The 15,603-nt window shown below is 42.9% G+C and overlaps 1 protein-coding gene across 3 annotated transcripts in view; it reads left to right on the top strand.

Moving 5' to 3' along the window:
- Window positions 1-15,399, top strand: part of RNF6 (ring finger protein 6) — a 32,901-nt gene extending 17,502 nt beyond the window's left edge. For 2 of the 3 annotated variants that reach the window (XM_074021739.1, XM_045377596.3), the window contains exon 6: window positions 11,387-15,399. In XM_074021739.1, the coding sequence (XP_073877840.1) occupies window positions 11,387-11,545 (159 nt within the window). In that variant the 3' untranslated portion in view covers window positions 11,546-15,399. Of the gene's footprint in view, window positions 1-8,080; window positions 8,129-11,386 lie in introns of those variants that run through there. The other variant, XM_015439081.4, reaches the window with a different exon arrangement.
- The last annotated feature ends 204 nt before the right edge of the window (window positions 15,400-15,603 follow it).

Genomic DNA, 15,603 nt, shown 5'->3' with positions numbered 1-15,603 from the left:
CATGGTAGAGTGGGTTAACCCTTCACACCCTATGCTGCATTAAGCTTAATGCTGAAGTGTGTTCAGAGTGTTTTAAAAATGTTTTGAGACAGGGTCTTACTCTGTCTCCCAGGCTGGAGTGCAGTGGCATACGATCACAGCTTACTGCACCTCCTGGGCTCAGGTGATCCTCTTACCTCACCTCCTGAGTAGCTGGTATTACAGGCATGCGCCACCACACTCAGCTAAATTTTATATTTTTTGCAGAGACAGGGTTTCGACATGTTGTCCAGGCTGGTCTCGAACTCCTGGACTCAAGCGATCCTCCTGCTTTGGCCTCCCAAAGTGCTGGGATTATAGTTGTGGCCACTGTGCCTGGCCTTTTTATTTTATTTTTGAACAAAGATAAAGGATTTAGGTTTAATCTTAAAGAGCGTTTACCCTGTGTGGTTGATAGTAGAGTTGTTTGTGTCTTAGAAACTGATGTTAGCAGACACCTTCCTGTTCAATATATTACACGAAGCTCTTCAAACAGTTTGTTCAGGTGAGAAGCGAGGTTTCACTGTCTTGACCACTGAGTATACTGAGACAGGGACAATTACCACACCCACCTGAGCAAAATGGATATCTATCCCATGGAAAGGCATTTTCTGAACTAGTGCAGTCCTATTGAGAAACAGTGACCCCTTAACAGGGTGAGGATTACAACTTCAATGATTTTATAACGTTGAGCATCAACTCTCAGAATTTCTTAGGTGATCTGGAGAGCTTAAATAATGTATTCCAAAGTCAAGTGGCTGGTTAGAAGCAAGGCAAAATATCTTGTATTTTTAACGTCTTTACTAATAATTTACATAATTTAATGTCTGACGCCATGTGTTTATTGTCAGAAGATGTCTAATTATTGGTGTTATAAGGCTAATAACTGAAGCTCAACACAGAGAAAGACCTCTTCTAACCTATTCAGGTCAAAATGATGAGCCATGGTCTATCTGGCGTGGTAGGACTCTGGGGAAGTTTGGGCCAATTTATCATGCTGCTCCAGGGACTCTGAGTGCACTTCCCAAACCGGTGTGGAGGGCCCAGGCCTCAGCTCTGCAGCTTATGGTCTGGAGAGTATGGTCTCTGTTCACCCTGCAATAATTCTAATAGCATGGGTGAGAGTAGAGCAGGTTTCAGTTCAGAGACCGTGGCAGATGCAGTGAAGATGCCATGTCAGGCATTTCTCATTTTCAGTTAGATGAATAGTCATATTTCTTAGGCTCTTCTTACATGGAAATAAACTAGGAACATTTAACCTGTTTAAGTGATGAGTACAGACTCATAGACTCTCAGGTCTAGGAGAAGATGGACAGTCTTCTAAACACATCCTCCTTGGGCTCTTGAGAACCTGCACTTAAAATTTCTCAGTTAATTGCCAAACCTGCTTTTAAAGACCAAAGGGGTTATTGTTTCCCTTTTCTTTTTCTTTTCTTTTTTTTTTTTTTCAGATGGAGTCTCACTCTGTTGCCCAGGCTAAAGTGCAGGGGTGGAATCTCGGCTCACTGCTATCTCCACCTCCTAGTTTCAAGAGATTCTCCTGTCTCAGCCTCCCCAGTAGCTGGGATTACAGGCGCCTGCCACCGTGCCTGGCGAATTTTTTGTATTTTTAGTAAAGATGGGGTTTCACCATGTTGGTCAGGCTGGTCTCGAACTCCTGACCTCAGTTGATCCACCTGCCTCGGCCTCCCAAAGTGCTGGGATTACAGGCCTGAGCCATTTTGCCTGGCCTTATTTCCATTTTCTACACACTCAGTATTTTGTCAGTTTGGGTCTCTGAGAAGTGAACACCAAGATAGGATTATACATACAGGAAATTTATTGGGGAAACACTTGTTGACGATACAGGCAGAGGGAGTGGGAGTAGGTGAGGAGAACCTCCAGGCCGCATTGTGGGTCTGACACCTTCCAGAGAAGAAAGGGAAGGAAGGAGGCCTGAGCAGGAAAAGCCTCAGACTGCACTGTAGTTTTGTTTTGTTTTGTTTTGTTTGTTTGTTTGAGACTGAGTCTCGCTCTGTCACCCAGGCTGGAGTGCAGTGGCGCGATCTCGGCTCACTACAAGCTCCGCATCCCGGGTTCAGGCCATTCTCCTGCCTCAGCCTCCCGAGTAGCTGGGACAACAGGCGCCCGCCACCACGCCCGGCTAATTTTATTGTATTTTTAGTAGAGACGGGGTTTCACTGTGTTAGCCAGGATGGTCTCGATCTCCTGACCTTGTGATCTGCCCACCTCGGCCTCCCAAAGCGCTGGGATTCCAGGCGTGAGCCACTGCGCCCGGCCTGCATTGTAGTTCTAAGAGAGCTCTCCAGGATCATAGAGGAGCCACCACTGGCCAGAAATGGCCCAGTTCTAATACTGCCTTCATGCGTAGTCACTGCTAGGAGCAGCCTGGGGGAAGCATGGCCTGGGCCTGAGCACCGTGGCACACCCAAAGGTGTGAGACAACTGGAGGCTCTCAGTCAGTCGTGCTTCTCACGCAGGTTCTCTAAAGTGGTGCACCTCTATGACTGCCACAAATATTTAACATCCTTAGCACATTTAGAAACAATCACAATTTGGTTCTGGCTTATCCCAAATCCTCCTTTGCTCTCCCAAACCACCTGCATCTATTATCTGTTTCTTGATCCCAATTGCCATCAGAGAAGCTAACACTGCTAGGGATCATATCTTAGTTTTCTCTTCTCCAGGTGAAATAACCTTACTCCACTGCTCTCCTCTGAATCCTCTTAAGGTCTGCCAAGCCTCTTTGTCAAAGCCCAGAGCTGCAACTTGCACTCTGTATGAGCAGGATGCTCTGGAGAGGCAGTTCACCACAGTGATTAGGTACACAGACTTTGGTGACAGATGTCAGCTCATGGCCCAAATTGCCACATAATGGTTTGGAGGCCTTATGCAGTACCTTAATTTTCTGGTCATCTGTTTTTCCATTTGTGAAATACAAATAACAGTCACACTGACCTAGTGGGGTTAAGTAAGATAATACAGGTATACACTAAAAGTCCTTGGCATGTGGTAAGGGCTTCGTAAACATCAGCATAAAATATTGTTAACCTTGTATCCAGTCTTGAGCTTAATTAATAAAAGGACTTCTGTTGCTGACTCATATCCAGTTTGTGGCCCATTTGCCTTAGCCTTGAGGTGCTTTTGTTCATGGTTTGTTCACAGTAAGTAACTGCCCGTGTGATGTGGGTGTTTGTTTTTCCTTTCTAAATGTACCATACTATTTTTATTCTTAATCATTGACCCTCTGTCTGTCAGCTTTTCCGAAGAGTCTGTTCTTCTGGGGATCAGTTAAAAGTTTTATTTTCATTTTGTTTTGTATTTTTTAAAATTTATTTTTAGTGATGCTGCAAAGCAAGAGATAAGAAGCTGCCTTGTGTCATTGCTAAAATATTTCCTCTCTGAGCTTTACCAGTTAATGCTTCTTCTGGATTCACAGTGGTTCCTAGGATTCCAGGAACCTGGCATAGCCACAAAAGTTTTTGATCTTGGTTTAATGAATTCCTCAGTATTTTAAAGAGTAATGTGAATTTCTCAGATCGTCTAATTATGATCTTAATTTGATCCTCTCCTATTGCCAATAATCTGAAAGGGAAGGGGAGGGTGCCAGCACCCCCTTGGAAATGCTAAGAATAATAACCGGCGCCTCATCTTAATTTTCTATCACATTTCATTTTCTCTGAAGAGAGTCCATGCTCATTGTCTCATCTGATATTCAAACCAACTCCACAGTAGATTGGTGAGAATTACTTGTGCTTATTTTGGAAGAAACGGGAGTACAGAGAGATGTATAATTTACCCAAGTCATCTGAGAGGCCACTGGCAGCACCTGAAGCAGGCCTTGGTTCTCCAAGTTTATCACTGTTAGCTTCATTTTGGCCAGACTGCCAAGTATGGTAGGATAGGGCTCCGCTCGCAGAATAAGGGCCTAGTGGCACAAACCTCTCTTTCTTCCATTATCCTGGGGTCTAGAACCACACGCCTTCATAAGTGGCCTCTCTTTGTGGTCCTCATAAAGAATAAGGAGTTAGTCCCTGCAGCTTCCAAGCAGATCCACAGCTGGGACATTGAGTATCAGTCAACTGGCTCTCAAAGGAAGAAACCAAACTTTTGGGTTGTAACATAATGGCATGTAATGGGCCTCGTTTAACCATAAATTATTATTTTAGGAATCTGAGCCCATGTCTGCCTCTTAATTATGCTACTCTTAAGCAAAATCATTAATAATTTTATACTCCCAAGATCAGAGTCCCATACTCAGTTGTGTGCATTTAATCCATGCTCAGTTGTCTCAGGAATTGACAAGCAATCCTTTGCATAAACAAGCCATTCCTCTAGATAGTGTCCTAATGTAGACTTGAATCAAACAAGTGCTTTATTGAGGCTGGCAGGAATCTTAAATTTGAGCTCTGCCATCTGCAAATGGAATATTCTCACCTTTCTTACCTCCTTCCTCCCCTCCCCCAACATCCCCCACTATTTATCTTCTGCCTCCGTTATCGTTGCTTGCTCAGCAGCCTTTACTCCATTCATTTGAGAGAATTACCCCTCCTCCATTCCATGTGGTTCTTGGGCTGCCAATCATCAAATCTGTTTCACAGTCTTCGCTAGTGTACAAATGTAACCAAATTAGTTCAAACAGCTTCTGGCTCCCATGGGTCATGTGGTAAACGCGTTGCTAACTTTACAAGAAATCAGCAAACTGTTTTCCAAAATGGTTGGACCATTTTAGGTTCTTACTAGTGATGTATAAGACGGTTGGCTACATAATTTGCTGGACTCAGTGCAAAATAAAATGTGGGGTCCATTGTTAAAAAAACGGGAAATACAAAGCTTTTTTCTTCTGCAGTATTTTCTTGACTTGTCATGGTGTTTTAAATTTGCTATTCATGCTATTAATTATCAGCATGAATTTTACTGCTGTTTCATCTTTATGTTATGCAGTGCCAGAGTCTCTGCTTTTAATTATTTGGGCATATACAGAAACAGAATTGCTGAATCATATGGTAATTCTATTTTTAATTTTTTGAAAAATAACATGATTACTTTTTACTTACTTTGAGTCTTGCTGAACTCCCATGCATTTTGCCCATCAGAATTCATGCTCATAGGTCACTGCAAACACTATATCTGAATGGGGCAGCAAGAAACAGCACACATATTGTGAGCATCTCCTCTGCTCACATTATCCTCCACTGCCCTATTGGACTTTGCTTACAAAACACTAGTTCAAAGATAAAATTATTAAGAATTTTAGGCCAGGCATGGTGGCTCACGCCTGCAATCCCAGCACTTTGGGAGGCCAAGGCAGGTAGATCTCTTGAGGTCAAGAGTTCAAGACCAACCTGGCCAACATGGCGAAACCAGTCTCTACTAAAAATACAAAAAATTAGCTGGGTGTGGTGGTGGGCACCTGTAATCCCAGCTACACGGGAGGCTGAGGCAGGAGAATCGCTTGAACCTGGGAGGCGGAGGTTGCAGTGAGCCTAGATTGCGCCACTGCACTCCAGCCTGGGCAATAAGAGCAAAACTCCGCCTCAAAAAAAAAAAAAAAAAAAAAAAAAAGAATTTCAAACAGTGACAGCAGAATATTAAACCAAGGGTGGGGCTCATCTGAGCATGGCACCTGTGAAGCCAAGCCTGGGATGAGAATTCCAATTGTTCTACATTCTCCCTAGCAATCAATACTGTCAGGCTTTTTGATTTTAGCTATTTGTATGGATAGAAATGGTATCTTGTTATGGTTTTAATCTGAATGTCCATAATGATTGATGATATCAGGTATTGCCTTAGTCTGTTTAGGGTGCTATAACAGACTACCATAGACTGGGTATCTTATAAACAACAAACATTTATCTCTCACAGTTCTGGAGATCGGGAAGTTCAAGATTAAGGCACGGGCATATTTGGTGTCTGGTGATTGCTTACTTTCTGGTTCATAGATGGCTGTCTTCGTAAGCTTGTTTCATCAAACCATGCAAACTAAGAAGGCAATAGAGTCTGCTAGTAGGACAGATGTAACAATATCACATAATATAATCATGAAAGTGACATCCTACCACCTTTGTAATATTCTTCTAATTAGAAGCAGGCCACGCTTGCTTTGTCTTGCCTTGAGCCTATGCTCAAAGGAAGACTGTTACACAAGGGCATGAATACCAGAAGGCAGGGCTAATTGGGGGCCATCTTAGAGTCTCCAGCCACATCATCCTTAACTCCTCTTTTTCTTTTGCCTGCACAACCAATCCGTAAGCAAATTCTATTGGATTTGCCTTCAATATATTTCAGAAACAACTACTTCTAACCACCATCACTACTACCACTCTATTCCTAGCTATTATTCTCTTTCCACTGGATTATTGTGGTGGCCTCCTAACTGGTCTCCCTGCTCCTGCCTTGCCCATTTTCAGTACAAAAATAAGAGTGATTCCATTAAAATGTAAATCATATAACGCAACTTCCTATCTTACTTGAAAAAGCCAAAGTTCTTAAAATGATTATCAAGCTTCTATGTGATCTTGTCCCTGGCTATCTCTCTGATCTTGTTTCCTATTATTGTTCCTCTGCTCACTTAACTTCAGCCATTTAGGCTTGATATTTCTCAAAAAACATGCTCCCATTTTAGGGCCCTTTATTACATATTGCCTCTGCCTAGAATGTCCTCCCTCCATAACTGCATGGCCAACTTCTTCACCTCATGTAAGTCTTACTCAAATGTCATCTTTATAGCAATGCTTTCCCTAAGTAATCTGTGTGAAATTGCAAACTTATGTTCCCTACTTCTCTTCTTTTATTCCTGCATAACACATATCATCAACTGTATTAGTTCATTTTTATACTGCTATGAAGAACTACCTGAGACTGGGTGATTTATAAAGAGGTTTAATTGACTGAGTTCTGCATGGCTGCAGAGGCCTCAGGAAACTTACAATCATGGTGGAAGGTGAAGGGGAAGCAAGCACCTTCTTCACAAGGCAGCGGGAGAGAGAGAGTGTGGGAGAACTGCCAAACACTTTCAAACCATCAGATCTTGTGAGAACTCATTCACTATCATGAGAACAGCATGAGGGAAACTGCCCCCATGATCCAATCACCTCCCACCAGGTCCACCCCTCGACATGGGGATTACAATTTGAGATGAGATTTGGGGACACAGAGCCAAACCATATCAAATAAATAAGCTCACTGCTTATTTAGTAATTGACCGCCACTCTGCACTAGAATGTAGGCTCCACAAGAAAGGAGATTTTTGAGTGATTTTTCCATCCACAGCAACTTGAACAGGATAGTGGCTTAATAACTATTTGTTGAATGAATGAATGTATTTAGATCTATTTAATCCATCTGGAATTAATTTTTATGAATGGCTGGAGATAAGAATGTGGCTTAGCCATTTTTTCCCTTCTAAACAGATGGCCAATTATCTCAACATTGTGTATTGAACAATCTATTTATTAAACCACCCCTGTCCCCCAACTTAAAATGTCTTTTTTTTTCTAAATGGAAAGGCTGTTCCATGGAATATCACCTATTTATTAGTGTTTAATGTTCTCATTTTATGGCATCCTTTAATGAGGCTTGGCCTACTGAACACTGGAGCTAGATGATGATTCTGTATTCTCAGAACTAATTTATGGATTGTCACACTATTCTGACATTTCATGTGACTTAGCCCCTTTGGATTTATAGATTTTTCTGTTTCATGCTAAATGACCAAAAGATCACAATGTTGATATTGATGATGATGAACCCATGAATCCACTAACCATTGCAACCTTTGAGGAAGAGAGGTGGCAAATAATGATGAATTAGGTCACATTAACAGTAGTAAACCTTGCCTGGCTGATTAATCATTTTATTACTGGAGCCTAGAATAGCACCCACATACCATAGGTGTTCAAATGTTCAATTGATGAATAGAACATTTGCTGTCTTCAAATATTTAAAAAACTTCATGTGGTGGGTGTGTTATGGGGATACAAGGGGAGGTTTTCTCCTGTGCTTAAGGTAAGAACCCATGTATGTGAATTGTTGTGACTGAACAGAATTTTCTCACATTTAGGGTTGGACAACATTCTCCTTGGCAGCTTCATGAATCAGCAACCTCCACATCAGTGGAAGTACTGAGTTAAGTAAGCATCTGTCAGAAGTCACATAGGAGGGATTCCAGCTTTGAGAAGTGAGTTGGAAGGATAACGATAGGCAGGAAAACAAGGCCCCCACCTCACCCTCTGAAGATGTTTATATCCTAATGCCCAGAACCTATGAATATGTTGCCTTATGTGGAAAAAGATCTTGTAGATGTGATTAAATTAAGGACCTTAAAATAGGGAGATGATCCTGGATTATCAGGGCAGGCCCAATCTATTCACATGTCCTCAGAGAACCTTTCCCTGCTGAGCTGAGTCAGAGGAAAATGTGAAGAATGGTCAGAGGTTCAACACTGCTGGCTTTGAAGATGGAGGAAGACGGCCACAAACCACATCTGATCGGCCTCTGAAGGGTAGAAAGGGCAAGGAAAAGATTGACCTCTGCACCCTCCATTAAGGATCACAGTCCTGCCAACACCTTGATTTTAGCCGAGACCTGTGTTGGATTTCTAATGCACAGAACTGTAAGAAAGTAAGTCTGTGTGTTTTAGTCCATCAAATTTGTGGAAAATGAATACAGTGATCTTCAGGGCTATTTTCCATATTTTCCAGATCTAACAATCCAAAATGCTAAACTGTCAGAGGAGTGATTGGATTAGAGTCAGGAAAACAATTCCAACAGTAAGGGTTATTAAACACGGAAGTGGTTACAGCAAAATTGAGCAGACAGTGTAAATAAATAAACATGGAAGTGGTTTATTAAGCAGATTGTGAAATCCCTATCTACAAGAAGCTTAAAAATGAGAGTAGATGGATGTTACCTGTCTCAAACTCAGTCTGAAGTTTCATCACCCAATGTCCTGAGGATGAAGCTAAATCAATTTCTACCCCTCTGGATTCTGCAAAAGGAAGCCTGAAGCAAAAACAGGCAGAGTTTCCTTAAGATTGGGGCAAACTGCCTTTAAATGAGAATAGTTTCCCTTCTGAAAGTTTTAGGAGTTTTCCATTTCCTATTTGGCATGAAATATGAAATTCTGCATGAACACAGATATACATAAACAAAAAATGTAGCCATTGATAGGTTTATTCCAACTCACACTAAGCCTTTTATTTGATTTAGAGTAATTGAGGCATGGCGGCATATTTTCATCAAAGGATCTGTTACAATAGGAAGTTTTTTTTTTTGGAGATGGAATCTGGCTCTGTCACCCAGGCTGGAGTGCAGTGGCACGACCTTGGCTCACTGCAACCTCTGCCTCCCGGGTTCAAGCAATTCTCCTGCCTTAGCCTCCCCAGCAGCTGGGACTACAGGTGCCCACCACCACACCCAGCTAATTTTTGTATTTTAGTAGAGACATAGTTTCACCATGTTGGTCAGGCTGGTCTTGAACTCCTGACCTCAGGTGATCCACCTGCCTCAGCCTCCCTAAGTGCTGGGATTACAGGCGTGAGCCACCACGCCTGGCTAATAGGAAGATTTTGATTCTTTCTTAAATTTAAGAAAGCTCCCTCTTACTTCCTGGGAGCGTAAGCCTTTGAGTCTACAAATCAGTTTGCACACAACCTCTTCAGAAATCTGTTCTGGGCCGGGCTCAGTGGCTCATGCCTGTAATCCCAGCTGAGGTGGGCAGATCACGAGATCAAGAGATCGAGACCATCCTGGCCAACATGGTGAAACCTCATCTCTACTAAAAATACAAAAATTAACCGGGCATGGTGGTGGGCGCCTGTAGTCCCAGCTCCTCGGAAGGCTGAGGCAGGATAATTGCTTGAACCCAGGAGGCGGAGGTTGCAGTGATGCAGTGAGCCAAGATCACGCCACTCCAGCCTGGCAACAGAGTGAGACTCTGTCTCAAAAAAAAAAAAAAAGGGAAATCTGTTCTGACTTGTCCAACTAAGGCCCTCACTAAAAGGGAGAGAATAGCTGATAGCTGCAGCTTTCACCTAAACTCCCCTCAGTCTGCACTTCTGTGTGTCACCTGCTTCTGGCTTACACAGTGGCTGGAATTTTTGGTTACATTTGTTTTGGAAAGTAAAATGTAAATGCAACCAGACTCTGGATAATTCCAGTAGTTATTCAGCCAGCTGTGTTGGGAGGCTCTCTCTGCAACAGTGATCAGTAGCGTTTTGACTGCAGACTCACTGGTCTCAAGAGTCGGTTGCCCTTTCTCTGTGCCACAATTAAGTCCTCATCTATGTCAGAAGTGGGGTGGAGGATGGGGTAGAAGGGTGGGATATTGTTATAATTGCCTCCCTTGCCACCATCAGCACTTCTCACCTGTCCTTGTGAATCACTAGTTTACCCTTATAGAACCTAGTTTTGCATCAGCAATTGAGGTCACTTCACCTTGGAGCTGCTGCACCAATCTGAAAGTCTCCATGAGCCACAAGACAGTTGTGATGGTCTAGATGGCAGCCTTCAAATGAGCAGTTACACTCTCTAGAATTCTTAGACTATTAGGGCTGGAAGGGACCTTGATATTAACACAGGTTCAAGCCCATTTCATCCAGATGATGAAACTGATGCCCAGACACCTACAGAATCTTGTTTTAGATCACTTGCTGACTTCTAGTTCTATTTTTTGACACCTAGTGTCCAGTGTGCTTTACACTTGAGGCTACTGTGGTCTCAAATAGAGCTAGGAACCAGGTGTAGTGGCACACGCCTGTAGTCCTAGCTACTTGAGAGGCTGAGGCAGGAGATGGCTTGAGCCCAAGCGTTCAAGGCTGCAGTGAGCTATGATTGTACCACTGCACTCCAGCCTGGGCAACAGATCGAGACTGTCTTTAGAAACCCCCAAAATCAAACAGAGCTGGGCCTAAACATTTAATAAACTCCAGCCTCTGGAGTCCAAGAGATCTGAGTTTCAATCCTGACTTTACCACTGATTGGCAATAAGACCTTGGGTAAGTTACTTAACCATTAACATACCCACCAAGTCACCGAATAAGCTTCCAGAACTTGGCCTAATCGCTGGGGAGGGGACCCCTGGAAGAACTAGGGTTATTTTTCTTTTTTTAAACAGTTCACCAGTTGGGCCAGGGAAGGGCGGTCGTATGCAGCCCAGAGGAGTCAGAAATTCACCTGAAGTCCAGAAAAGAGGCATTTTTCTTGCACACCAGAGCTCATGGGCTGACATTCTCACTGGACATCTCTCTAAGTCTCCTGCTCTGCGATCCCCAAGGCCACCAGCCTTGCCTGACCTCCAAACGTTTCCCCCTTCTTGTGCCGGCTTAATTTTCCATGGCTTTCCCCCTTTCCATTCGTCTCCTATCAGGTTCCCAGTCCGATGACTAGGACGCCCCACGTCGCAGCCAGGAGCAGAGGCGCCCAAGGTGGCGGTAGAAGCCGTCTTCAGGCCTGTGGCCCCACTGATGGCAGAGACAGGTCGTGGGGACAGCCCCAGCCCCGGACCTCAGGCCAGGCAAGGCTCTAGAAAGGTCCCTGACGCTTCCCTGCCCTCCCCGGAGCCGGCGCTCTAGCGCCCCGAGATCGACAGTCACCATAGCGAACGAACGCGCTACCTGCGACCCAGGGTAAAGCGCTGCCGCGGGCCCGTGACAGCCGAGACGACGACGGCGGCCGAGGAGGCCCAACCCCGAGGCTCGGCCCCGTCAGGGTCCGCGCTGGCGGTGTGCGCGTGTACGTGCGCTCGTGCATGTGCATGTGTCTGCGCGCGCCCTAACAGACCTGCTCCGAAGCGTCTCCGCTGACTGCCCGTCGGTGGCGCGCCTGGCTGCGGCGCCCACGTGCCACGCAGATGCCCCCCCGGCGCGTCCCGCTCTTGCGTTGGGGCCGCGGGACAGCCCTGCAGAGAAACGCGGTCACGCACGCACTGGTCTCCCCGTCTGGGTTTTTAACTGCTCAAAGCTCCACGCGCCCTGGCGTCTCCACACAGCACTCCAGATGTGTCAGATTTCCAGAAATGTTTTGATCGCTTGCTTTTACTTCTTAAGATCTGTTTTTGAACTCTTCCTCTACAGAGTGTATATCATGACTCTGACATGTTTTAGGGCCGCGAGGGGGGTAACGAATCTTTGACATGGGCGCCTTGGTGAATGACCTGAATTCTCACTCCTGAGTAAATTGTCTGACTGGCTTCCCCTATGTCGCATTTTAGGGTTAAAACATGCATTTTGTGTTTGTTTAATATCTATGTTTATATAGAATGCAAGTTTCATAAGGGCACGGGCTGGGAGGGGCTATGGCTCTTTTGCCTCTTACTGTGTTTTCAGAACCTTGCAGAAACTAGGACATAGTGTATGTTCTGTAAACGGATACTGAATGTAAGGGAGGAAGGAACTTTCCAGAAGTGTGACCTTTGGTTTTGGAAAGGCACAAGGTTCTTAGGCGTAGAGAACATGTTTAGAATCATGGCCTCTACAGTTTTGTTGACAATACATTAAGTAACAACTTTAAAAAAAATGCACTTCAAATGTATATGTATATATGTTTATTTATAAGTTATAAAAATGTAATGCATGCTCATCTATATTTATGTATTATTACAAAGAGCTCACCAAATAGAAATTTTAAAAAGCTAAAATAAAAATAATACCTAGGTTGAGGATGATGGCTCATGCCTGTAACTCCAGCACTTTTGGAGGCCAAGGAGGGCAGATCACTTGAGCCCATTATTTCGAGACCAGCCTGGGCAGCATAGTGAGACCCCATATGTACAAAAAGTAATTTAAAAAAATTAGTCGGGCGTGGTGGTGCGTGGCTGTCGTTCCAGCTGCTTGGGAGGCTGAGGTGTGAGAATGGCTTGAGCCTGGGAAGTGGAGGCTGCAGTGAACCGTGTTTGTGCCACTGCACTACAGCTTGAGTGGCAGAGTGAAATCCGGTCTCAATCAATCAATCAATCAATCAATTAATAAGATGATAACAATACCTGCAAGTTCTAAAATAATTTCCTGCAGCGCACTTTGGAGCCCACTAGGTAGACAGTTTGTAGGGAGAAGGCTGCCCTCTACTGGTGGAGGGCAGCTAAGGACATTTGCCTTGGATCGTCTGCCTTCTGCAGGAACACACACACAGATCTATCCTTTGTGGCCTACACAGTGTGTACACTTAGCATTCAGTCTAGGTTATTTTCGCTCATAGAAAATGTAAAGTGAGGCATTGTTTTAAACCAGAACAGCTTTAAAATGCTGAGATACTCGTATTGTGCAGTCATTATGGACCAGGAAACGTTGAAACATCTGCGAGTAGAAACGTCTCAAAACTGAACGTCCGTCTCTGTAACATCATGACCAATACTCAATAAAGGGGAAACAATTAGCTAATCTGTCCTCATATGTCAAGTCTTACAAATCCTTTTACTTTGAAGACAACTAAATTATACTGTTGTAGTTTTGATAGCAGAATATGCCCTGCTGATTTTTAAGCCTTAGAGACTTTTAGAGCAAAAAGCGTAGAACAGATTTTTATAAAACAGCGTGTCTTTTTCACTTGAGAGTTCAGTGTTCGAAAAGTTTTAAAGTGCCTTTATGCAGAGGCTAAACTGAGGAAAACTGATTAAAATATAATTTGAGGAATATATTGCAGAGTTTTGTATGAATTTTCCAGCAAAGTAATCTTTACTTTCTGTGAGAATATGAGTGAAAAGTATAGCACAGAATGCAGTCAACCATGAAATTGTTTGCTAAGCTGCAAATTGTATAGATAAATAATTCAGTTGCTATTCTGTATTAGTCCAAAACTATTCTTTACTGCATGACTAACATATTCCATTTTACCTTCTCAGTTCCACTTCTGCGAAAAGTAATATGTTTCAGAATCTGTTTCAGCTGCTCCTACCTTCAAGTTGCTCACCGTCTACTATGGATATAGGCAGGAAGGCAAATGATCATAAGTGAATAAGAGTCCTGATCCCTCCTTCTATCTTACAAATAAAACACCTACCAGCAAATATACACAGATGCCCAAAGTGTCTAGGCAGAGTGGGGAAAGGAAGGAAGCAAGAAAAAGTAGAATTGCTTTACGTGTCTCATTGATTTCAAGCTCCTCACACTGGCGCTTCTAAGTTGTGGGGCTTCCTTCACAATGTATTGTATTTCTCTGTAATGTCATGGTCAATACTCCATAAAGGGAAAACAATTAGTGAATCTATTCTCCTGTGTCGAGTTTCACGAGTTTTTCCCATTTGAAGTTGGGAAACTGATGATACTATTGTAGTTCTGCTGATTTTTAAGCCTTAAAGACTTTTAGAGCAAAAGCATATAACAGATTTCTATAAAACAGCATGTCTTTTTGATTTGAATAGTTCAGTGTTCAAACACATTTTAAAGTGCCTTTCAGCGCAGGCTAAACTGGGGGAGAGGCTGTCCTTGGCTCAGTAACAAATGTCAGCAAAGAAAATTATGCAGCAGCATAAAATCCATCGACAGTATACAAAGGGTACAAATCTCCCAGAATTCTTACCTCAAAGCCTACATGCTAATTCAATGTTCCCAGCCATTTGGCTACTCAAGGTCACCAAAGAAATTCTTTTTTCAAATCTATTAATAGGTTTTGTGGGATACCAAGTTGTGTATGGTAATCAGAGTTTCTGAAAATAGCAGATTTTCTTGTGTTTGTTTGTTTGTTTTCTTGAGACAGGGTCTCATTCTGTTACCCAAACTGGACTGCAGTGGCATGATCATGGCTCACTGTGGCCTCGACCTCCCAGGCTCAGGCAATCCTCCTGCCTTAGCCTCCTGAGTAGCTGGGACTACAGGTGTGTGCCACCATGTCCAGCTAATTTTTTGTAGAGATGTAGTTTTTCCCTGTTGCCCAGGCTGGTCTTGAACTCCTGGGCTGAAGCGATCAGCCCACCTCTGTCTCCCAAAGTGCTGAGATTACAGGAGTGAGCCCCTGTGCCCAGCCACAGATTCCTTATTAATTACAAATGGAAAAAAGTACCATTTACAATGAAGAAATTTGGAAGATACTATTTTAATTAGATGATCAATTATCATCAATAGAAGGACACACTGATATTTTATATTTTATGCCCCGATGTGATTCATTGAGTAGGGCATTCTGTCCTATGTAACATTTTTGCCAAAAATGTTTAATCAAAATTTAATTTGAGGAAGCAAAGAGACAAACCTAAATAAGGGACATTCTTTACATCAATGGGTCTGAACTCTTCAAAAATGTCTAGAAATAAGAATAAAAATAAACATGAGAATGATCATGAAACACCACATTTCAATCCATGCTATTTGCTTTATGTAATAATGTTTTATTGTAAGTGTGATAATCATTAAAATCATTAAATGATTAAAATCATTTTAGTGATTAAAATCATTAAAGTATTTTGTGTGTCCTGTCTCCACATCTGCTTAAAGCATTTTTGAAAACTTCTGGAGATATGTGTTTTCAATTAAATTATCATAAGAGTTTTATAAAAACAAGCCTTAAGAAAGGTCAATGTCATGAAGATTTTTTTTAAATATGGAAGAACTATTTGTTCCAGATTAAAGACAGCTAGCTGTTTGATCCTTGATT

The sequence above is a fragment of the Macaca fascicularis genome, chromosome 17 (genome assembly GCF_037993035.2).
Source record: "Macaca fascicularis isolate 582-1 chromosome 17, T2T-MFA8v1.1".
Lineage (NCBI taxonomy): Eukaryota > Metazoa > Chordata > Mammalia > Primates > Cercopithecidae > Macaca > Macaca fascicularis.
This window is presented reverse-complemented; position numbering and strand designations above follow the sequence as displayed.